This window comes from Molothrus aeneus, chromosome 28 (assembly GCF_037042795.1).
Source record: "Molothrus aeneus isolate 106 chromosome 28, BPBGC_Maene_1.0, whole genome shotgun sequence".
Classification (NCBI taxonomy): Eukaryota; Metazoa; Chordata; class Aves; order Passeriformes; family Icteridae; genus Molothrus; species Molothrus aeneus.
In genome coordinates, this window is record NC_089673.1 from 3,714,135 (window position 1) to 3,736,596 (window position 22,462).

Genomic DNA, 22,462 nt, shown 5'->3' on the forward strand with positions numbered 1-22,462 from the left:
CCAGCCTCCCGCTGTCAGCCCACGCTCCAGGACAGGAGGCCCAGCCTTTCCTTTGTGCATTTATTTAGAAAAACAACCAACCAACCCCCCCCATCCCAAGACAGAACCAACAAACTCTACAGAGGGGCCGAGCCCCAGCCGTACCAGCTGCCACTCCACCATCCACCCCTGTGACATTAACCTGGCCACAGGGCCACCGCAGAGCCCAGCCACTCATGCAGGAGGAGCCCGTGGGTCCCCAGGGCAGCTTGGCCAAAAGCCGCCCGCAGCTTTCCAGAAGGGGTGGGTCCAGAGGACGGACAGACAGATGATGGCACAGCACTACTGCCTGGTACCCTCTGCTTGCCCAGGGCACGAGCAGGGTGGCCAGGCAACACAAGTGCTGGAGGCAAAGGCACCAGGGTATAGGGGACAGGGACAGGCCTGGGGGCAGTGTGGGGGACCACAGCAGGGTGGCCCCGCTGCCCACCAGGGAAAGTGCTGGGAGACGTGGGGCGCGCAGGCGTCTCAAAATAAATTAAGGGAATAGCCAGAAAGGCAATGGCAGTGGGGGAGCACGACCCCCTGGCCCCCTGCTCTCTGGAGCAGCTGGGGGCCAGCACAGAGCTGCCACTCGCTGCCAGGCTTGGCTGCCCTCCCACGCCGGCCATGGGAGCACCTGCGTGGCCACAGCAGCTGCTGGGTTAGCTGTGGGAGGAACCCACTGGTGGCCGGTGCTGCCAGGGTCCGGGAGCAGGGCAGAGCCCCTGGGGCAGCACAGTGGGCTCCAGACTGGGGGGACTGGTGGGAGGCTCCTGGGGCCGGGGCAGCCGCTGGGCACCCGCAGAGGCCAGGTACGTCTTGAGGAGCTGGGCGATCTCATCCACCTGCAGGGAGAGGGGGCACAGGGGGTCAGTCTGGGGCAGCCTTGGTGAGAGGGGAGGGTGGAGGCATGGCAGCCCCTTACCTGGGAGGTCTCAAAGAGCAGGTCTCGATCCTCCACGGAGAGGCGGAAGGTGCTGCTGTCAGAGGCACCAAAGGAGGAGATGCGGCCGTAGCAGAAGCTGTCCAAGGGTTCAGGCTCTCCCGGCTTGTAGAGCGAGACAGCCTTGGCCCCGATGCCCAGCCACAGGCGCTGGGGCCCAGCGCCCACTGGGCTCTGCAAGGGAGAGGGCTGTCAGGCTTGCCCACTGCCAGGGCTGCCCCTGTACCACCCCCAGCCGGGGCCTCACCGCCTGCAGGTCGACATCGAAGAGCGTGGAGCCAAAGCCAGGCCACTCCCGCACCAAAGCCACGTAGGCAGCCATGGCCTCGGGCCGGCCCATGCCTTGCAGCAGCTTCCACTTCTCCACGATGGCAGCCATGGTGCTGGCCCCCTCCTCACGCAGCCGGCCCCGCAGGCGCTGGTCCCGCTCCGCCCGCTGCTTGGCCAGCGCCTGGCCCCAGAGCCCCCCGGCCAGCAGCCCCGCACGCAGCCGGGCCCCGCGGCACTTGGCCGGGGGCCGGTGGGGCAGGGGCGGCAGGCGGGCGTGCAGCACGTGGGGAGGGAAGAGCTCCTCCAGGCGCGGGAAGGGCGCGTGGGTGGAGAAGTCGCTGTTGAGGCTCTGCAGGCGCAGGGCCGCCAGCGTCTGCAGCGTCTCCTCCGACGTGGGCACGTAGCCCCGCAGCACCATCTCGTGTGCCTGCCAGAGAGCAGGGTGAGCTGGCACGGCCATCGTGGCGTGGCCACCACGGCACAGCCACCCCAGCGTGCCACTCACCTGCTCAAAGAGGAGGGCAAACTCCAGGCTGTCCCGTGGTACGTTGTCCGTGTCCAGGAAGCCGTAGTGCTTGAAGCAGAGGCGGCATGGTGGGTCCTGCTCCCGGTCCTCTCCAGCCAGGCTGCAGCAGACAGGACGGCTCCATCAGCTTGTGGATGTGTCCCATACTCATCTGCCCCCTCCCACCCGTGGCCCCCCAGCCCCTCTCCTCCATAGGCAGCAGAACAGGACATTTACTTTTCAAACCTGGTGAGGACATCAGCCAGCAGTGTGGCACTGCCCACTGGCTGCTCCCGTCGCCGGGACTGCTCGTAGAGCGCAAAGAGGTTGGGGCTCTGGGACAGCCCCAGGCGTGACACAAGTTCCTGGGCCACCTGGGCGAGACAAAGGCAACCGATGGTGACCACGTGTTCCTGGCCACGGCACTCAGGGCTGTAAAGGGACACAGACTGGTCATGGTGGGCAAAGGCAGACAGCTCCTGGCCCCTCTCCACCATGGCTCAGCTGGGAGAGACCTGCTCACCTGCTGTGACACACTGCCCACCCAACCCTGTGCATCAAAATGTCCCCAGCCCCCTGCCTGGCACAGCCATAACCCCTCACCTCCTCGGCTGTGGTGTGGGAACTGATGGCCACACTGCAGGCAGGTGCCCCAGGGCAGTGCACTGTGCAGATCATCTCCTGCCGCTGCATCAGCACCAGGATTTCCTCCAGAGAAGGCACACACTCCCTCCCCTTTGTCTTTCCCAACGCCTCTCGGATGAAACAGGCGTACTTGGCCATCTCCGAGGCAGGGAAACGGTTCTCTGTCCTGCAAGAAATGCCAGGAGGATCAGGGTGGCACTGATCTGAGGGGTGCCCAGCACCTGGCGAGCTCCCTGGTGCCAGCTAGCACCCCTGGCACTCACCTGTCCAGGTGGAAGCGCAGGAAGCGCAGGACAGGCGGGGAGGGCAGGAAGGTGCAGCTCATGCAGGTGAGGAGCTGCCAGTAGTGCAGGTCGCCCTGCCCGCCCGGCGCCGGCGGCTCCGTTGTCTGCTTCACCAGCTGGCAGTAAATCTCATCCACCAGCGGGGGCAGGTCCAGGCAGGTCTGCAGGACACCCTGCATCAGCGGCACCGGGTCCCGCTCTGACTCCAGCTGCTGCAGCGAGTTGAAGAGCTTCACAGCCTCGTCACGCAGCGTGGTGTAGCTGCGGGGGCCAGGGGCTGTGGGATGGGATGGGATAGGGGTTAACAGCCCCGTGGTGCAGCTGTGGGGTCAAGGTCTGTGGGATGGGATGAGGGTTAACAGCCCCATGGTGTAGCTGTGGGGTCAGGGGCTGTGGGATGGGATGGGATAGGGGTTAACAGCCCCGTGGTGCAGCTGTGGGGTCAGGGGCTGTGGGATGGGATGGGATGGGATAGGGGTTAACAGCCCCATGATCCTCCCCAGGACCCCCTGCCAGCAGCTGGGCACTGCCCTCACAGCCAGGGCCAGCCAGACCCCAGCCCAGTGCCCACCTGCCCCACAGAACATCCATCCCAGCCATCACTGCTGCCAGCCTAGAGTGTAGGACCCAGCTCTGTGTCCCCCATCTGCTGCTCACCACTTTGGTCCAGGCTGCCATAGGGGAAGGGCAGCAGGGGGGCGTAGAGGGGGCCACTGGTGTAGCGCAGGATGGGGTTGCAGCGATAGATCTGCTCCAGAACCTCGGGGCTGTCTCTGTGCTCCTGGAGAGCAAAGCAACAGCTGCAGAGGGGTAACCTGGCACAAACCCCCACCACCACCCTGGGGCATGTGAGGCCCCAAACACCCACCCCAGTGCACAAACCCCCATCACCACCCTGGGGCATGTGAGGCCCCAAACACCCACCCCAGTGCACAAACCCCCATCACCACCCTGAGGCATGTGAGGCCCCAAACACCCACCCCAGGGCGGCCTACAGCTGTGGGCATGGGCAGCCCGGTGCCTGGGCTCACCTCGACATCACGCATGAGCAGCTGGGTGGGTGTTTGGACAGGAGCTTTGCTGTCAATGACCTTCTGCACAGCACACACCCAGCGCACGGCCTCGTTGAGGTGCTCCGTGTACAGGCGGTAGCAGTGCTTCCTGCCAAACACCGTCACGCTCCAGTAGCCTGCAAGGCACAGACCCACTCACCCACTGCCCACCAGCACCCCAGCCAGGCTGGCTCAGCGCCCCAGGGCTCAGCACAGCCTCTCCTCTGGGCAAAACAGGCCCTCAGGGCTGGGAGGGTAACACAGGGTACAAGTTGTGCCGGGAAGATGAAGCCTGGCCAAGGGGCATGGGCACCTCACCCGTCTCTTTGTAGAGCTGCTTGTCTGGCCAGAGCACGGAGCAGAGGCTGGTGAGCACCAGGGAGCCCAGGCGCCTGGCCCCCTTCTCGTTGCTGCTGTAGTAGTCCAGGGAGTCGGGTGTCAGCACGAACCAGTACTTCCGAGGGCGGATCCAGGGCGTCTTCATGCAGCCCCGCATCTCCCGCTGCAGCCAGCCTGGGAAGGGGAACCCTCAGCCTCACTGACATCCACCCCACCGGCTTCTCAGCACGGGGAAGGGTCTGCACAGGTCTGAGCATCCCTCTGGGGTGGGACCAGCCACAGCTGGGGCGCAATCCCACCTTTCACGAGAGCATCAGGCTCGTCCTCCACTGGCCCTGGGCCCTTCTCCACGATGAGGCTGCGCATCTCCTCTGCAACAAGCAGGGACCTGAGGACAACATGGGGCTGAGCTCAGGCACCCACAGGGGGTCTCAGCCCCGGAGCAGTGAGCTGGCCTCAGGGCTGGGATGAGCTGGGTCCCGAGGGGCTCTGGGCACCCCACAGCCCTGCGGTGGGAACAGAGTCATTGGGTGCAAATGACCCCGGCTAAAAATAAGCTGTTTGCAGTCTTGGCCCTGCCAAGGAATTCGGAAAATGAACAACCAGGAAGGAATGTTGGCAGCAGCGTCAGAACTGCGCGTACAGCGAGCGAGCAGGCCCCTGTGCCCCGGCACCCCGTCTTCCTCAGCACCAAGCACCCCAGGGCACAGCCTCTGCTGATGGACACAGCCTGGCAGAGCCTCCTGGCACAGCAAGAGTCATGCACAGCCCCATCAGCTAAGCCTGAGGCAGTCAGGCTCTCCAGCACGGCAGGGGGATGGAGACATGCCTGAGGATGCGCCAGGGATGGGGACAAGCACGGCAGTCCCGGCTCTGCCACTCCCTGCTCCACCTGACAGAGCAGCATAGCCTGGTGCTAGCTCAGTGAGCAGGACGGTGGAGCACACACCAGCACCAGGGCAACCTCCCACAACACGCCAGTCCCTCCGCTCCTGCAGCACCACACAAGGGACACAAGGCAGGGGAACACTCACCGCTCCGAGCCACTGCTGCTACGGGTGGGCTGGCTCAGGCTCACCTCCAGGGATCCCTGGGGAGGAAGGAGACATCTCAGCCCCACGGTCATCACCTGGCACCCCATGCAATGAGGGTGAGGCATGACTGTATGCCTCCTCCTCCTCCTCCTCATCATCAACCCAGCTCTGGGCCCAGAGAGACAGGCTCACACCCTGCTGCCATGGGGCAGAGGAGCCCTGGCAGCCACAAGGGCACGGCAAGAACCAGGGCTGCAGCTGGGGCACCCCGGGTGCGGGGGCAGCCGGCGGGCGCGCTGGCCGTGTGTCCTGAGCTGACCCAGCTGGCTGAATACCGTGCAGAATTGCACAAGGTCAGTGCTGAGTAATACGCTTACGGCACAAAGTCCCATTGTAATGGGGCCGCTGACTTCCTGCCCGCGGCGGTGGGACGCAGCACTGGGAAGTCCCTGGCCCTGCAGTGGGACAGGGTCAGTTCCTCCTCACGCAGCACAACTTGACATGGACAGTGGGGCTCACGTGACAGGCCTGGCACACATGCTGGGACACGAGGCAGAGCCCAGGCACAGGCAGGCACCGGGTCGGGCACGGCGCCCAGCGCAGTGGGGTGCGGGGACATGGAAGCACCGGCAGTGCCGTCCTGGGAGATGCACGGGAGCTCCTGCCAGCTGCAGCCCAACGGGGCAGCCAGAGGCTCGACAGGCCAGAGCACGCAACGCCAAGAAAAAGAGACAGATGCTAAAAATAGTGTCAGGGAGGGGGGAGCCGCCGCAGGTATGGCTGTGCTGTGGGGCAGGGCCAGGCGCCACTGACCTGTGGCATTAAGGGCACCTGTCACACAGTGCTGGTGCCCATGCACAGGGCCAGCAGCTCCAGACACTGTCCCACTTGGGGAGGGCCTCGCACGCTCCTCAGGGCTGCAGGCACGGAGGCAGTGCCTGGTTTCTCGCGGGCAGTCCAGAGGAGGCAGCGGTGGCAGCCGGCTCTTTCTCAGGGATATAAATAAACAGGAGAGGAGCTGCGGCGGCAGGGCCAGGGGAGCTGCTCCCACGCTCCCACCAAGGGGGGGCTGACACTGTGGCTTTCCAAGGACCCCCTGGCCACAGCAAAGGGCTCTCGGGGGAGCTGGCGTCACCAGTCGCCCACGCCAGCCCGGAGCCAGTGCAGCCCATGGGATGTGGGAAGCCCAAAGACGGTTCCTTACGCAGTTGTGCCCTTGGCACTGCCACCAGTCAGTCCCCAGAGGGCCCAGCTCCAGCCTTGTCACTGTCCCCACGGGCTGGCACTGCTGTGAAAGGAGACCTGCTGCTAAGGGACCGACGGAGCCAGGGCCGTGCTGCAGCCCCCGCAGCGGGCAGGGGAGAGGGGCCACAGCCAGCGGGACCAGGCAGTCACCAGCCCCTGCGTCCCCCGAGTCCGGGCTGGGATCCGGCCCCACGGGTCTCGGTGCAGGAGAGCGGCGGGACAGACCGGAGCCCCGGGAGCTGCCCCCGCACCCCGCGCTATCAGCCGTCGCACACGCAGCCCGGCCGGAGGAAGCACCGGTTTCCGCCGCTCCGTTTCCCTCCAGAGAGGAAGCAGCCGGAGAGGGGAGATCCAGGCCCGCTCCCCGCGCCCGGCACGTGCTCCCGGGACAGCCCCGGTCCGCTCCGGCGGGGCCCCGCCGCGGGTCTGGCACGGTACCCGGCGGTCCCTGCCCTAAGGAGCGAGCAGCCCGGGCAGGAGCGCCCAGCGGGACGGTCGGTGCTGCCCCGCGGGCCCGGGACCTCCGCGCCCGCCCGGAGCTTCCCTGGGCTGCGGCTCTCCCGCACCCACCGGAGCGACCCACCCTGCACCCCGCACCCCGCATCCAGCGGGGCCGCCCCGGCGGCGCGTCCGCGCTCGTCCCGGTGGCCGCCCCAGCGCCGGTGCCGGCCCTACCTGGTCTCCCTGAGCGCGGAGCTCGAAGGACGCCTCCTCCTCCTCTTCGGCCTCGCCGTCCGCCTCCCGCTCCGCCTCGCCGTAGTCCCGCCGCAGCAGCGTGAAGCCCCGCCGACAGCACAGCAGCCACCACAGCCCGCCCGGGAACGGCATCGCCCCGCCGACACCAACGGGACGGCACCGGGACGCGACGGGACCGGCCCGCCCCGCGCACCGGCCGCCGGCCCCGCCGCCGCCCCGGGCGGGCCGGGCCGCGCGTCACCGGGCGCCGCCAATCGCCGCGCGCGGCCCGGGGCGGAGCTCCCGCCCGGGGCGGCGGGGCCGCCGGTGCGTCACGGAGGGGCGGGGCCAGCGCGGGGCCGGGCTGCGCTGGGGACGGTGCTCCCGGAGCCGCCGCCGGTAAGAGTGCACCGGGGACCCTCGGCACATCACGGGGGCACCGTCACTGAGCGCCGCCTGCTCCCGGTGTGGGCACCGGCACCGGGCACGGGCCCCTGCCCTGCCCCGCGGCGCCCGCATCGTGCGCTGCCCTGGCTCCGGCAGCACTGGCGCCTGTCCCAGCATGGCGACTCAGCCAAGTTTGTGCCAGCGGGCAGCACCGTGGGCTCTGTGCTCGGGCAGGAGGGCACCGTGGGGCAGGAGGGCACCGTGGGGCAGGAGGGCACCGTGAGCAGAACACCGTGGGGCAGGAGGACACCGTGGGGCAGGAGGACACCGTGGGCAGGAGGGCACCATGGGCAGGAGGGCACCGTGGGCAGGAGGACACCATGCCCAGGCAGGCCTGTCCTGCAGGCCCTCATAGCGACTTTCCACCAAGGAGCTGGTGGAAGGCCTTCGTGGTGGTGTCACACCCAGTGCCACAGCTGTGGGCTCAGCTCAGCCCCGAGCTCACCCAGTGGCAGAGGGTCTGTGGCACCCTCGAGCCATGGGTGCCATGGCAGTGTCGAGGCTCTGGTCCTGCTCCCCAGGCCCCAGGAGCTCAGGCTCTGGCTGTGCTACAGCTGTTGGGTCAGCGCCGTCCCTGGGAGCCTGGCTGCTGGGATGAACAGGCAGGAAGCTCCGGCTGCCAGCTCCCCTCCCACGCAGCCTGCTCTGGATTGTGCCTGGGGCTGAGCCCCTGGTGTGGGGCCGGCTGTGCAGCCACGAGCATCCAGCAGAGCCCACCAGCCGTGGGGGCATCGGAGGGCTGGAGTGGGACCACCCCAGACCACAGGCTGGGTGGGCAGCAGGGGCAGCTGTGCTGTCTGGCCAAGAACTGCCCGAATCTGGCTCTTGATCCCCACCGAGGGCTGGGGGGGCACAGAGGCCCATCACCCCACCTCTGCGGCTGCTGAGTCAGCAGTAACCTGCTTCTGGCCCAGCAGTAGGTGAAGCTTCTGGAATGGCTTCTTCCTGTGGAAGCCTGGGCTAATCCCAAACAGAGCAGGGGGTGAGCAGGAAGTAGCCTGCAGCCCCGGCAGGACCGGGAGGTGCTTCTCTGCATGAAGCAGCTGCACCACAGCCAAGCCCAGTCCTGTTCCCTCACTGTGGAGCGTTTCCTTAGCCAGGCCGGGTGATGGGACACGGCCCCGGCGCTGCCGGCCCATGGCACCGTGTGCCAGCCCGTGGGACAAGTGTCGCTCGCCATGTCCTAGCCCGTGCTCCTGTGTTGGTCGCCACGTGTCCGGGCCGGGCCAGCCCCAGCGCAAAGCCCTGGTGCCGCAGAGCCTCCGGGCCGGGATGTGCCGTGGCCCAGGAGCTCGTGGGGGGAGTAAGGAGGGGAGACAAACCTCCCTCTGCCCCCGCTCTGGGGTGCAGGACCCAAGGAGGGATTTTCCGAGGATCTCTGCTGTCCCCTGTCTGGGGGCTCCGTGTCCCTCCAGCGGCGGGGACGAGCGGAGGGCGACAAGGAAGCGCGAGCTTCTGCTGCCTCCTGCAGGCATCGCCCGCCGGTGCCCGTGGCCACGGAGCCGCCCTCGGCCCCGCAAAACCGCCGCACCGAGACCGCGCTGGCCCACCGGGACTCGTTCGGGGTTTATTGTGAGAGTGGGAACCAGCTCGTTCGGGGTTTATTGTGAGAGTGGGAACCAGCTGCCTCCCTGGCACCCACCGAACCGGCTCACCGGAGCACGCAAGCATGGCACGGCCCGCGGCGCGGTGACACTGCAGGGTCTGTGCGGGGACCGCAGCCCCGCGAGTCGCCGGGCAGTGCGGGCACTCGCAGGGCGTGCAGGCGCCGCGGGGCTGCTCTCCCCTCTGCCCAGGCGTGTGCAGGCACCGTGCGGGCTGTCCCGGTGCTGCCCGTGTGCCGGTGCCCACGGGACGGGGCTGACCCCGGGGAGTGGCGGAGGGACCGAGCCCCGCGGCACCGGGCTCCTACATCACGTCCAAGTAGCTGGAGAGCGATGTCCGCCGGCGGGGACTGGGGCGGCCGGAGCAGCGCGGGCCGAGGGAGCCCACACAGTCGCTGGCGAGCAGCCGCAGCTCCCGGCGGAAGCGCTGGCCGAGGAAGGCGTAGAGCAGGGGGTTGAGGCAGCAGCGCAGGTACGCCAGCCCGCCGGTGACCAGCAGCGCCAGGTCCTTGCGGCGGCTCTGGGCGCAGTTCATCTCCCAGGGGAGCAGCAGCTCGGCCGCGTCCAGCAGCACCATCAGGCTGTGGGGCAGCTGCAGGGCCACAAACACGAGCACCAGGGCCAGCAGCACCCGCAGAGCCCGCTGGGGCTGGGCACCGCGGCTCGCCAGCAGCGTCCGTGCCACGGCTGCATAAGAGCTCGTCATCACCAGGCAGGGCACCGCGAAGCCCAGCACCACCTGCAGCAGGTTGGTGGCACCGCGGGCCGCCCGTGAGACCTCGCGGGGGAAGACGACACGGCAGAGGCGGAGGTCGTGGTGCTGCTCCGCCTGGCTGTAGATGAACTGGGGCAGTGCCAGCAGCGTGGCCACCCCCCAGGCCAGCCCCGCTGCCAGGCAGCCGAGCCGGCGAGCCCGGGGGCGCAGGCGGCAGGCGGCCGGCACCCGCACGATGGCCACGTAGCGATCCACGCTGATGAAGGTGAGGAAGAGGAAGCCGCTGTAGAAGTTGAGGGCGTAGAGACCCTGCAGCGCCTTGCAGGCGGCTGTGGCCGGGGACCAGCCCCGCAGCGTGTCGAGGATGGCCAAGGGCAGCGTCAGGAGCAGCAGGAGGTCGGACAGAGCCAGGTGCAGGAGGCAGACATCGGTGACGCTGCGTGCCTGGCGGTAGCGGGTGTGTGTGAGCAGCACCAGCCCGTTCCCCACTGTGCCCAGCAGCGAGAGCAGCAGGTACACGGCAGGCTGGAAGGTGCGGGCAAAGCCCTGCACTGCCTCCTTCTCACAGAGCTCAGGCAACGTGCTGGCCTCGCCTGAGTACCCATCCTCCCAGAGGTAGAAGTCAGTGGTGGCCATCAGCTCTGTTGAGAAGGAGCTGGGAGTCACCTGTGCAGAGGGAGGCTCGGCAGGGGTGGCCCGGCCACGAGGTGCAGAGCCACACCTGGGACAGCCATCCTCCACCCAGCCTCACTCCTGGGAGCCCAGGACACACCCAGGGCAGCCCCTCTCGACCGAGCCTCGCCACAGGGAGCCCAGCCCGGGTGTGTCGCAGTCCCCAGCCCCTGGCTCTACCTGTGGGATTTGTTTCTATCTCACACCCACCCTGCAGCAGTTAATTTTGCAGGTTTCAGACATTGCAAGAGCGACCACAGAGGCTTCCTTAGTAGCTTCTGCAAAGCAGAGCTGGTGGAAGGACGTGACCCCAGCCACAGCATCCCCAGCACACCTTGTCCCACAAACCCACCCTGCACGTACAAGGGAGCTGCTCTGGGGCTCAGCACCCAGCCTATGGCCCTGGACAGTTGAGTCCTGGGGATCCACACCCTCATCCCCAGGTGCCCAAAGCCCTCACGCACCACCCTGGGGACCCCAGAGTGGGCACGGCCTTGCACTGCCTGGTCCTGTTCCCAGGTAGGGAGCTCCTGCCTCACACAGGGAGCACAGTGCTCCCACCTCCCAGCTGCTCACCCCTCTGGGGCAGCAGGACGGTGCTGCAGCCTGGTACAGCCTGGCACTGGCCAGTTGGACCCCCAGTAACCTGGAGACCAGGATCTGACACTCTCTGACTCATCATAGCCTCATAACAGCAATTGCACTCTGGCCCCTGTCAGTGAGCCCAGGCAGCTGGGCTTGGGCCTCTCAGCTGCTCTGGGGCCACAGCTGGGATCAGAACGCAGGGCAGGTTGACTCTCCAGCAGCTCCTCCAGACCCTTTCCTGCTCAGGGCCCCAGGGGCCTGGAGCACCAGGCACTGCCCTGATTCCCCAGGGTTTTGCCTTTCAGTCTAAACCCACAGGACTCACTAAAAAATTAAGAAAAGCCAGTGATAGGGGGGGGTCCTGCCTGGCTCCCAGCACACCCCTCACCCTGGAGCCCCCTTACCTGCTCTGTCATTGCACAGCAGAGCCTTTCTCCTGGCTGCTGGATCTGAAGCTGTTGGTGTCTCAGCTCTTTCTAACCTGTGGTTTGACCACATGCAGCTCCCAAAACTGAAAACAACAGAGCACATATCCAGCCCTCGGGTGGAAGGCAAGGCAGGTGTGACCCCCCTGTGGCCCTATAATGAATCTTTTACTTGGTTCACCTTCTACATCTGCATGCTGGGGACAGAAATAGCAGCTCTGCTCAGTCTCTGTCATGTGGGTGTGCAGGACAAACCTGGGAGCACCCAGCCAGGGGAGCAGGGTCTGGCCGAGGGCATCCAGCACATGCAGGAAACCCCAGCCCACCCCAGGGCTGTTGTTGGCTTCTGCAGGACCAGAGAGAATGAACGGAGTGGGAGCTGCTGCTGTGGGCTGGCACTGAGCTGGGCACAGGCAGGCTGCTCCTCAGGCAGGATTGGCAGGGCCCTGTCTGGCCTAGGGTTGTTTTTTCCTGATGGCAAACGTGGTGGTTCCAGAAGCTGGGTGGCTGCTGGTGCAGAGCACTCGCCCAGGGCTCCCAGCCTGGTGCTGCATCCCCACAGTGCTGGGCAGGGCTGTTGCTGGTTGTTGACAACACAATTCCCAGCTCCTCATTAAAAAGCAGATTAGTTCCTGTGGGGCAGAGGCCCCATTTCCTCTCCTCGGGGGGGAGAAGATTGATCCCTAGCTTTGATGGGCTCCTGGCCATAATCCCTCAATCCCCCTTTCTCCCAGCTCCAGCTGTCTTTGCCATGGCTTATCTCCACCCTGCCCTCGGCCCTCCTGCTGCCTCCAGACAGGATCCTGGCTGCTCTCTGTGGGGCTGAGGAGCTGCTGCACCCTGGATGAAGAGCAGCCAGGACAGGTGCCCCCAGTATCCAGGGGGCCCCCAGGGCTCTTTGCTGGATGTTCTCTTCCCCCTCTCCTGCTCTTTCTGCAGTGCAGGGATGCCAACTGCAGCTCTCTGCCCTGTGCTGGCTCTGGGGGTGCCTTCCTGCACCCTGCATCTGGGGGGAAGGGGAGGGAGGAGGGTCCTGGGGCCAGTCTGTGGGTGCAGAGCAGGGATTCTACACATCCCTGTTGGGGCTGTCACAGATCTGGCCCAGCACAGGGTCAGGATGTGGGGCTGAGAGCAGACGGGGTGGCAGGATAAGGCCAGGGAAGCTGTGCCTCTCCTGGGATGGACCTGTGGGCACTGCCAGGTCTGGGGGCCAGGAGGGAAGGTGCCAACGCCCTCAGCTTACAGTTCCAGCTCCTGGTAGCAGAACTGGTGCACTGCCAGGTGTCCCACATCCCTGCCACACCTGGGGCTTTCTATTCTCTCTCCCTGCCCAGGCTCAGCCCCGGCTGCCCCAGCTGATTGCTGTGCTGCCCTGCCCGGGCAGCCAGCCTGGCACATTCTGCCAGGTCTGGAGCCACCGGTGCAGAGCTGGGCACAGCCTGGCCGTGCTCCTGCTCCTGCCTGGAGCCAGCCTGGAGCCAGCAGCTGCTGGGGCATCCCCGTCCCCCGGGACTGCTCCAGGCCCCTGGGACAGTAGGACTCCTGCTCCTCGGGGCTGTGGGGTATGTAGGGCACGCAGGCACCAGCCCCCCCAAACCCCTCTGTGGGCGTCTGGGGGTGGTTGAGAGCAGATACAAACTAAATCCCTTCTTCTGCACCACTGGAGAGAGCGGCGACCCCGAGACCTGCAGGCCTTAATCCACGGCTTGATTACAAACCCTCCACATCTGCTGCGGGGGGGCTGCGGGCACCGCTCCGACTCTCCCCGAGCGGCGGCTCGGACCGGGCACTGCCTGGGAACCGACCGGGGGTGCCCGGGGAGCTCCCGCAGAGCCTCCCGGTGCCCCAGTACCGCACTCACAGAGCCCCGGTGCAGCCCGGGGCCGCTCGCCGTGCCGAGGAGTGGGGAAATCGAGCTCCCTCCCGGGCGGAGCATCTGCCGGGGGCGCGGCGGGGGTGGCCGGGGCTCTGCGCCGCGCCCGGCCCGGTTCCCTCCCGCCCCGTGGGCGGAGCCGCCGGCCCCGCTCCGCCGCGCGGCTGCAGCACCGGGAGCGGCGGCGCCGAGGGCGCTCGGGGCGCGCAGCATGAGCGCCCGCCGCCTCTTCGGGCTCTTGCTCGCCGCCTGCGCCGGCTTCCTGCGCCCCGGTCCCGGCTGCCTCGCACGTAAGTGGGGCCGCAGTCCCGGCAGCGGCCGCTCCGCACTGCGGGACCGCGCCCGCCGCCCCGTCCGCGCATCCCCGAGCAGTCCCCGCATCCTCCGTTCCCTCGGGCGTCCCCTCTTCTTCCCCGGGCACCACCCCCCCCCCCCCCCCCCCGGCATCCCTCGGGATCCTCCGCTGCCCCTGTTCGCATCGTTCCCAAGGTCACCGCCGGACGCGGCCGTCCGGGCTCTCCCGCCGACCGCGCCCCGCCCGGGGCGGCCCCGCCGCAGCCCCCCCGCCGGCCGCAGCCTCTGGGGACCCGGGACAACCGGGACGCCCCGAGGATGCGGGATGCCCCGGAATGCCCCGGGATGCCGAGGAGAGCGGGGACGCCCCGTGGGACCTGCGGGCTCTGCCAGCACCTCGGTCAGCGCCGCCGCCCGCCGGGCTGGCCCCGCCGCGGGGCTGCACCGGGCCCGACCCCGTACCGGGGCTGGGGGCAGCCGCTCGGGAACGGGAATCGGCGAGGCCCTGGTCGCACCGGGGAGCTCCCCGTGGCCTCCTGAGACGGTGCCCGGGGTCTCTCCTCCGGGGTCGGGGCGAAGGGGCATCGAGGCGGGGGTCGGTGGTACAGGGGAGGGCAGAGTCGGGGGGCGGTGGGCCGGGGGTTGATGCAGCACGGATCCTACAGAGAGAGCTGGGGATGCTCCTGAGCTCCCCGCGCTCCGTCCGACCCGGTAAGGGACCCTGAAAGAGGTTTGGGACCCCGGCCCCTCCGAAGGGTCTTCTGCCGGTGCTGCGAGGGTTCGCACGGGATCCCCCGGGATCCCACGCGGGATCGTTCCCCGCCGGGGCGGGGCAGAGCGGGGGTCCCGTCGCCCACGTCAGTGCGGAGGCGGCTGGTGCCGGCGCCGGGCCCGCAGAGGTGTGTCAGCTCCGCTGCAGTGGGAGGGGAGAGCAAAGCGGGCCCGCCGCTCCGCCGGCCCTCGGGAGCCCCGGAGCCCTCGGGGTCCCCAGGGCTGGGGAGCTCCCACAGGGACACTGCCCAGCTCAGCGCTCCCTGGCCGCCCCCAACTCCATTCTCCCCTCAGGACCCTGCTATGATGAGCTCGTTGCTCCCCTTTACTCCTACTCCATCGGTGCCTCCTCCAGATACAACATCTTCTACTCGGCCAGCTTCGCCCGTCTGCACAGTGAGTCTCCCCGCAGGGGAGGTGGGCAGGGGGTGTCCCTGGCCGGGTTTTGCCTCTCGCGGGGCTGAGGGGCCCGGTCAGGTGCTGTGGTGGTGCCGAGCAAGCAGCCGCAGGCGCTGAGCTGCTCCCCCCGCAGGCACCAGCGGCTGGTCCCCCGACCCCCGGGACAAGCAGCCCTGGCTCCAGATCGACCTGATGCAAAAGCACCGGATCAACGCAGTGGCCACGCAGGGAACTTTCAACACCTACGACTGGCTTACACGCTACATTGTGCTCTATGGAGACCACCCCACCAGCTGGAAACCCTTCTTCCAGCAGGGCAGCAACTGGGTAGGGGGGAGCCCGGGGTGGGAGGGGGCTCTCTGAGGTGGGTAGAGACCTCTGACTCAGAGCAAGGTGTTGACAGTGACCCTTCATCCCCAGACATTCTTTGGGAACGTGAACGAGAGCGGGGTGGTGCGGCACGACCTGCATTACCCCATCCTTGCACGGTACATTCGCATCATTCCCGTGGCCTGGAACCCGCGTGGGAAGATTGGGCTGCGCCTGGGCCTCTATGGCTGCCCCTACCGTGAGTACCTGGCCAGGGGATCCAGCAGCCCTGCCTGGTGGGATCCTGGCTCTGGCAAACCTCTCTCAGAGGGGGTTGTGCCCAAACACTCTGCAGCCGTGGCAGCAGAAGGGTGTGTTCCCCATACCAGGGCACCTGCTGCTGCAGGCAGTGACATGGCTGGGGCTGCTCTGCTCTCCCCAGGGTCCCACGTGCTCTACTTTGATGGGGACGATGCCATCTCCTACCGTTTCCGAGCCAAGAGGGTCAGCACCTTCGAGGATGACATCTCCTTCAACTTCAAGACACTGGAGCAGGATGGGGTGCTGATGCACGGGGAGGGCTCCCAGGGTGACTACATCACAGTGGAGCTCAAACAGGCCCAGCTCCTCCTGCACATCAGCTTAGGTGAGCCAGGACCAGGGGCTGGGGGCGTGGGGTCAGGGGGCCACGAGCTGATGCTGGTCCTCCCCAGGCAGCAGCCCACTGCACGCCACTGAGGGCCACACCACGGTGGCCATGGGCAGCCTCCTGGATGACCAGCACTGGCACTCCTTGCACATCGAGCGTTTGGGCCACTACGTCAACCTGACGCTGGACGGGGAGGTCAAGCGCTTCCGCTGCCGTGGCACCTTCGACCAGCTTGACCTCGAAACTGAGGTGGGTGCACTGGGCAGGGGCTGCCAGGATGTTGATGGTGTCCTCCAGAGAGGGGTTGACACCTTCCCTCTGCCTGCCAGGTGTTCTTTGGAGGGGTGATCGACCACGACAAGCAGCACCTCACGTACCGGCAGAACTTCCGGGGCTGCGTGGAGAACATCATGTTCAACGGGGTCAACGTCGCCGACCTGGCCCGGCACCGGCGGCCCAACATTCGCTTTGAGGTCCAGCCTGGGGGGTTGCCCCTTCTCTCCCTGCTGTGGGGAGACCCCTGGGCATCCTTAGCCCCACTGTGGGGTACCCCCTTCCCTGGGACTGGGCTCCCTGCCCGCTGTGGGGTGATGTGGGGCCAGGCAGCGGCCGTGCTCAGCCAGGCGGTGCCGGATTGACCCTGCAAGGTTGTCCCTGGCCTGGGGCACCCGCCTGGCTCTGCCAGGCATTGGGATCAATTGGGCACGATTGAGGCCAGCACTATGGGGATGAAAGGGGGACATTCCCTTCCTCACCCCTCCCATGGTCACTCCTAGGGCAATGTGGGCCACTACTGCCAGGACCAGCTGACCAGCCCCATCACCTTTGCTGGCATCAACAACTACGTGCGGGTGCCAGGGATCCCACGGAGGAACCGCCTGGCCGTCAGCTTCCGCTTCCGCTCCTGGGACACCGTTGGCCTCCTGCTCTACACCGGCTTTTCTGACCGCCTGGGCTCCCTGGAGATGGTGCTCAGCGAGGGGCAGGTCAATGTCTCCATCGCCCAGCCTGGCAAGAAGAAGCTGGAGTTTGCTGCAGGTGGGCTGGGGGGTTAGGCTGGCAGCGGAGCATCCCCAAGCACCTTCCTCTCTGTTGTTATTATATTGCAAGAGTTCTATTGTCATTACATTGCAAGAGTTCCATATTGCTGGAGTTTCGTACCTCCTTGATGTTTCTCATAGGCAGCTCCTCTAGGCACTGACTTTTCCTTCTTCTCGCAGTAGCCAACTGACTCCAGTTCCCCTCAACCAACCAATCCACTTTTTCATAACACTCTTCTTATTATCAGCTACAGCTGTGGCCTGTTAAAATCAGGCCTGCTCCTAATCTTTAATAATTAACCCAGCTGCAACTCTTTAGGGGGTAAGATTACTTTCTATACTACCTTTATTTACTTACATTCTATCCCCCTACACCTCTCTGCACAGGGCATCGCCTGAATGATGGCTTCTGGCACTCGGTGCACCTGGTGGCACGGGAGGGCTCAGCTGTGGTGACCATTGACGATGATGACGGTGCCGAGTTCCGGGTGGCGCACCCCTTCCAGCTACGCACTGGCAGCCAGTACTTCTTTGGAGGTGGGCAGCAGGGCAGGGTCTGGGGCAATGGGTGCCTCAGGGCTGCTCACCCCCATCTGTCTTGCAGGCTGCCCCAAGCCGGCCTCAGTCACTGGCTGCCGGTCAAACCAGACGGCTTTCCACGGCTGCCTGCAGATGCTGAACGTAGACATGCAGCCCGTGGACGTGGAGCTGCTGGCACTGCAACGGCTGGCACAGTACCACAACGTGTTCTTCAACGTCTGTGGGATCACAGACAGGTATTGATGGTGCTGCCTGGGAGTGGGGGACATTGTGGGGGCTGCGCTGGTGCTGTGACAGGAGCTCTCTGTGCCCTCAGGTGCACCCCCAACCTGTGTGAGCATGACAGCCGCTGTATCCAGTCCTGGGATGACTTCATGTGCATCTGCGACCTGACGGGGTACAAGGGGGAGACCTGCCACAAATGTGAGCCTGGAGCCTTGTGGGTCAGGGACAGTAGGGGCACCTGCAGCCCTTACTCCTGCCTGGTGCCTCCCTTGCACTGACCTCCTCTCCATTCTTTTCTTCCAGCCCTTTACAAGGAAACATGTGATGCTTACCGGGTCAGCGGGAAGACCTCGGGCAACTACACCATTGACCCAGATGGCAGTGGGCCATTGAAACCCTTCACAGTGTATTGTGACATCCGAGGTGGGGGTAGCAGGAGGGCAAAGGGGACCTCTGTCTGATGCCCCTGGAGCAGGGGTGTCCTAGGGGTCAAGTCCTAAAGCTCCCCTTTCACTGCAGAGGACCGAGCGTGGACCATCATCCGGCACAACCGTCACTACGCCACGCGGGTGACGGGCTCCAGCGTGGACCAGCCCTACCTGGGGGCCGTGGAGTACTGGAACGCCTCCTGGGCTGAGGTCTCAGCCCTGGCCAACGCCTCTGAGTACTGCGAGCAGCGCATTGAGCTGAACTGCTATAACTCCCGCCTGCTCAACACCCCCTGTGAGCGTCGGGAGAAGGGGGTCGGTGCTGCATGGCTGCACTGCAGGGCTGTGGGTCGGTGCTGCATGGCTGCACTGCAGGGCTGTGACACGGGACAGTGTCCTGACCCTCCTCCCTGCCTGCAGCTGGGCTGCCCTTCAGCTTCTGGATGGGTCGGAACGATGAGCGGCACTACTACTGGGGGGGCTCCCGCCCGGGCATCCAGCGCTGTGCCTGCGGGCTGGAAAAGAACTGTGCTGACCCCCAGTACTTCTGCAACTGTGATGCTGACCATGCAATTTGGTGAGTGGTGGCAGCTGTGGAACAGGAGCTGTGGGTGGGGACTGCAGTCATGGCCGGGCACAAACTCTGGGGCACCCAGATGGGTGTAACAGGGTTGTGGGCTGGTGAAGGGACAGAAACACCTCATGGCCCCTCTGATGCACTCACATTTGCAGGAGGACAGACAAGGGTCTGCTGACCTTTGTGGACCACCTGCCTGTCACCCAGGTTGTGGTTGGAGACACCAACCGCACTGGCTCTGAAGCCCAGTTCGTGCTGGGGCCCCTACGGTGCTATGGAGACCGTAAGTGAGCGGCCCCACAGAACATCCCCTGCCTGCAGAGTGCCTACATGGAGGCGTCCCACATGGAAGGACCCTGCCCATCCCTCACTGCCCCTCCTGTTCCCCACAGGCAACACCTGGAACACTGTCTCCTTCAACAGGGGTGCAGCCCTGATCTTCCCCACCTTCCAAGCCAACCACAGCCTTGACATTTCCTTCTACTTCAAGACCACTGCCCAGTCTGGAGTCTTCCTGGAGAACCCAGGCTACCGAAATTACATCCGCATTGAGCTCAACAGTACGGGGGGCCAGAGGCTGCAGGGCTGTTGGGGGCAGAAGGGCTGGGGCATCTTCTCAGCACCGTGTCCTTGCAGCCACCAGGGACGTGGCGTTTATATTTGACATCGGGAATGGCGACGAGAACCTGACGGTGCGGTCGGTGGTACCCTGGAACGACGATGAGTGGCACCAGGTGAAGGCTGAGCTCAACGTCAAGCTGGCCCGGCTGCGGGTGGACAAACTGCCCTGGGTGGTGCGGCCATTCCCCCCACAGAGCTTCGTCCGCCTGGAATTTGACCGGCCCCTCTACGTCGGTGAGAGCCCCTGGCAACATCCCTGCACCCCCAGGTGCCCAGGTGCCACGGGGCACTCAGTCTCGGCCCCGCTGCAGGCGCGGCAGAGCACAAGATGCGCCCGTTCCTGGGGTGCCTGCGGGCGCTGCGGATGAACGGGGTCACGCTCAACCTGGAGGGCAAAGCCAACGAGACGGAGGGCGTGAGGGTCAACTGCACCGGCTACTGCCAGGACCCGCCGGTGCCCTGCCAGAACAGCGGGCTCTGCGTGGAGCGCTACAGCCACTACACCTGCAACTGCAGCGTCTCCGCCTTCACCGGGCCCTTCTGCAACCACGGTGAGCGGCAGCGCTCCGCGGGGCGGGAGGGGCTGAGGAGCCGGCGCTCCTCTCTCTCACCCCGTGGGCTTCCCTGCAGATATCGGTGGGTACTTCGAGGAGGGCACCTGGGTGCGGTACAACATCCTGCCCATGTCGCTGTACGCCGCCCGTGAGTTTGCCAGCATTGTGAGCAGCCCCTGGCAGCCCCTGCCTGGCTACAACCTCACCAGCGAGGAGGTCAGCTTCAGCTTCAGCACCACTTCAGCACCTGCCGTGCTGCTCTACGTCAGCACCTTCGTCAAGGACTATATGGCTGTGCTCATCAAGGATGATGGTGAGGGCAAGGGCCCCTTCACTGTAGGTGCCACTTTCTGAGCCTATAGATGGGCTGGACGTGCCCACTGAGAGGTGCAGCCCTGCTGACAGCCCTGTGCTGCCCACAGGGAGCCTGCAGCTGCGCTACCAGCTGGGCACCAGCCCCTACGTCTTCACTCTCACCAACAAGCCAGTGACAGATGGGCGGCCCCACCGTGTCAATATCACCCGCCTGCACCGCACACTCTACACCCAGGTTTGCGCTGGGGCACCCTCCCAGTGGGGCCTGGGGGCTTCAGGTCAGGCTGGGAGAGGGCATGGGCAGGGTGGCTCTGTGGGCACTGATGCTGTGCACCTTCCTCCCAGGTGGACTATCTCCCCATCATGGAGCAGCAGTTTTCCCTGTTTGTGGACAGCAAGCTGGACTCACCCAAAAACCTGTACCTGGGTCGTGTGATGGGTGAGCTGGGTCCTGCCCATGCTGGGGTCTGGGGTCTCCTCTGCACAGCATGGCCCTTGTCCTCTGAGAGGGATGAGTAATCCCCTTCTGTGGCCCCACAGAAACTGGCGTGATTGACCCCGAGATCCAGCGCTACAACACACCTGGCTTCTCAGGCTGCCTCTCAGGGGTGAAATTCAACACTCTCGTGCCCCTCAAAGCCATCTTCCACCCCACCAGTCCCCTGCGGCCCTACAGCATCCGGGGGGAATTGGTGGAGTCGAGCTGTGCCTCAATGCTCCCCCTCAGCACCATCCTTATCCCTCCTGAGATGGACCCCTGGTACATGGCCACAGGTGGGTGCTGTGGTGGGACCCTGGTGGGGATGGAGCCCTCGTCAAGCACCAGCTGCAGAAGGGGAGCTCCAGCATGAGACCTTGCTGCAGCCTGGTCTCAGCTGCCTCCTCTGTCTCTGCAGAGTTCCCCCACGTGCACGACGATGGCTGGATTGGGATCATCATTGGGTGTAAGTGAAGCCTCTGGCTGGTATTCCCCCCTGGAACGGCCCTGCGGCCCCTCCCCAGTCCCTCACTGCCGTCTCTTCCCCGCAGTCGTGATCTTCCTGCTCCTGCTGCTGTCAGGGCTGCTGGTGCTGCTCTACTTCTACCACCACCGCTACAAGGGCTCTTACCACACCAACGAGCCCAAGGCCATCCAGGATTACGGCGGTGCCGCCAAACCGCCGGCGGCACGCAAGGAACAGAACCTGCCCCAGATCCTGGAGGAGCCGAGAGGGGACTAACGGGGCCGGGGGTGGGACGGGCTCACAGCCCCGGGAGCCGCCCGGCAATGAGCGAGCGCCGCGGGACCAAAAGGCCGAGCACACCTGAACTGCCAACACCCGCCTTCAGACTGACCGCACCGGGGCGGACCGAGCGCCACCTCCTCCCCACGGCCGCCACCGCCCGGCCCCGCAGCGCGGCCACGATGCGCCGAGCCCCAGCCTCGCTCGCCCCGGATACACCGACAGCCCCCACGCCGGAGGCCTCCACAGCTGCCAAACCCTGCCCGGCCTCCGTCACTCTGCCGGGGAGCCCCAGGCCCGGTGCCCACCCTCCCTCTGGCCGGGGGCACCCCTCTGCTGCTGCCACCCGTGTAGCTGACCCGCTGCTTTGCTCGCTTCGCCAGCGCCACGCAGAGAGAGCCACGAGCGCCGGCCGCGCTGCCCAGCAATACTCCACACCGGCCGCGCATGCCGCCACCGCACCTTGCTGAGATGCTGCTTTCATAAATCAGGTACAGGTCCTTTCTACCATTTTTGTTGCTGGATAATTCTACTACACACTCTGGTTTTTTTTATTCTATCGGTTTGTATAAAAAACCAAACGGAAGCTCCCGCGGGAGTGAGGCTCCCGCGTGTCGTGGTACGTGGTCTGTAGTTTGCTACTTCTCTGTACGAAGTGCCAGTCCTGCCGATTACCTCCAGCCCAGGGAAAGCTCCTGTTCACTTGCTGTGTTTGTGGTAAGACAATGTTACAGATATGCATTTATCTACCCAAAGGCCTGGCTCCACTGGGCACTTTATTTTTAAAAAGTCTGTTCTTTTGAATGAGATGTGAAGATAATCAAATAAAGGCAGAATGATGGCATTTGACACTCCCCAGACTTCACCTTGGCAGCCTGGGCAGATCCTCCCCTCCCATCCCGGCTCAGCCTGCACCAAGGGAGGCACCACATTGGCAACAGCAATTCCTGGTCCCAGAGTGAGATGCAGGGTGCAGGGAGCCAGGGCTGGAGGCAGCTCAGCTGCTGCTGCACACACACATCGTGTCCTGCTCTCCCCACCACCACCTCTGCCCCCTTCCCACCCTGAGCCAGAGTGATTCAGGCAGCTGGCAGCACAGGGTCACTCTGTCCCCCCTGGACCCTGGGAGCCACGTTGGGGACAGCTGGGCAGAGCCCAGCAGGCTGGGGACAGTCTGGGGACA

At 65.6% G+C, this 22,462-nt stretch overlaps 3 protein-coding genes across 3 annotated transcripts; 1 reads left to right on the plus strand and 2 right to left on the minus strand.

Moving 5' to 3' along the window:
• Positions 1–46: 46 nt before the first annotated feature.
• On the minus strand, positions 47–7,209 carry PLEKHH3 (pleckstrin homology, MyTH4 and FERM domain containing H3). Its single transcript, XM_066566907.1, has 13 exons — positions 7,014–7,209; positions 5,094–5,149; positions 4,359–4,447; positions 4,039–4,233; positions 3,700–3,857; positions 3,326–3,449; positions 2,648–2,945; positions 2,343–2,550; positions 1,977–2,113; positions 1,740–1,860; positions 1,212–1,661; positions 947–1,138; positions 47–866 (listed from the first exon to the last, which is right to left on the minus strand). The coding sequence occupies exons 1-13, from the start codon at positions 7,164–7,166 to the stop codon at positions 684–686; spliced, it is 2,364 nt and encodes a 787-aa protein (XP_066423004.1). The 5' UTR covers positions 7,167–7,209; the 3' UTR covers positions 47–683.
• Positions 7,210–9,368: 2,159 nt separating this feature from the next.
• Positions 9,369–11,452, minus strand: CCR10 (C-C motif chemokine receptor 10). Its single transcript, XM_066567070.1, has 2 exons — positions 11,441–11,452; positions 9,369–10,445 (listed from the first exon to the last, which is right to left on the minus strand). The coding sequence occupies exons 1-2, from the start codon at positions 11,450–11,452 to the stop codon at positions 9,369–9,371; spliced, it is 1,089 nt and encodes a 362-aa protein (XP_066423167.1).
• Positions 11,453–13,492: 2,040 nt separating this feature from the next.
• CNTNAP1 (contactin associated protein 1) lies at positions 13,493–22,123 on the plus strand. The gene is made up of 24 exons (XM_066566924.1): positions 13,493–13,624; positions 14,694–14,795; positions 14,932–15,125; positions 15,219–15,366; positions 15,550–15,753; positions 15,821–16,005; positions 16,086–16,229; positions 16,533–16,794; positions 17,184–17,333; positions 17,401–17,572; positions 17,653–17,759; positions 17,865–17,984; positions 18,081–18,284; positions 18,410–18,566; positions 18,722–18,849; positions 18,959–19,126; positions 19,203–19,421; positions 19,499–19,738; positions 19,818–20,054; positions 20,164–20,291; positions 20,402–20,495; positions 20,597–20,830; positions 20,953–21,000; positions 21,086–22,123. Exons 1-24 carry the CDS (start codon positions 13,546–13,548, stop codon positions 21,274–21,276), a joined length of 3,915 nt encoding a protein of 1,304 aa, XP_066423021.1. The 5' UTR covers positions 13,493–13,545; the 3' UTR covers positions 21,277–22,123.
• The last annotated feature ends 339 nt before the right edge of the window (positions 22,124–22,462 follow it).

Coding starts and splice junctions, on each gene's coding strand:
- CNTNAP1 (XM_066566924.1), top strand. CDS start 13,546: ATGAGCGCCCGCCGCCTCTTCGGGCTCTTGCTCGCCGCCTGCGCCGGC. Junction 14,796..14,931: donor CAGCTTCGCCCGTCTGCACA/GTGAGTCTCCCC, acceptor CTCCCCCCGCAG/GCACCAGCGGCTGGTCCCCC. Junction 18,850..18,958: donor CCTACGGTGCTATGGAGACC/GTAAGTGAGCGG, acceptor TGTTCCCCACAG/GCAACACCTGGAACACTGTC.
- PLEKHH3 (XM_066566907.1), bottom strand. CDS start 7,166: ATGCCGTTCCCGGGCGGGCTGTGGTGGCTGCTGTGCTGTCGGCGGGGC. Junction 3,858..4,038: donor GCAGCTCTACAAAGAGACGG/GTGAGGTGCCCA, acceptor TGTGCCTTGCAG/GCTACTGGAGCGTGACGGTG. Junction 3,450..3,699: donor TGCTCATGCGTGATGTCGAG/GTGAGCCCAGGC, acceptor TTTGCTCTCCAG/GAGCACAGAGACAGCCCCGA.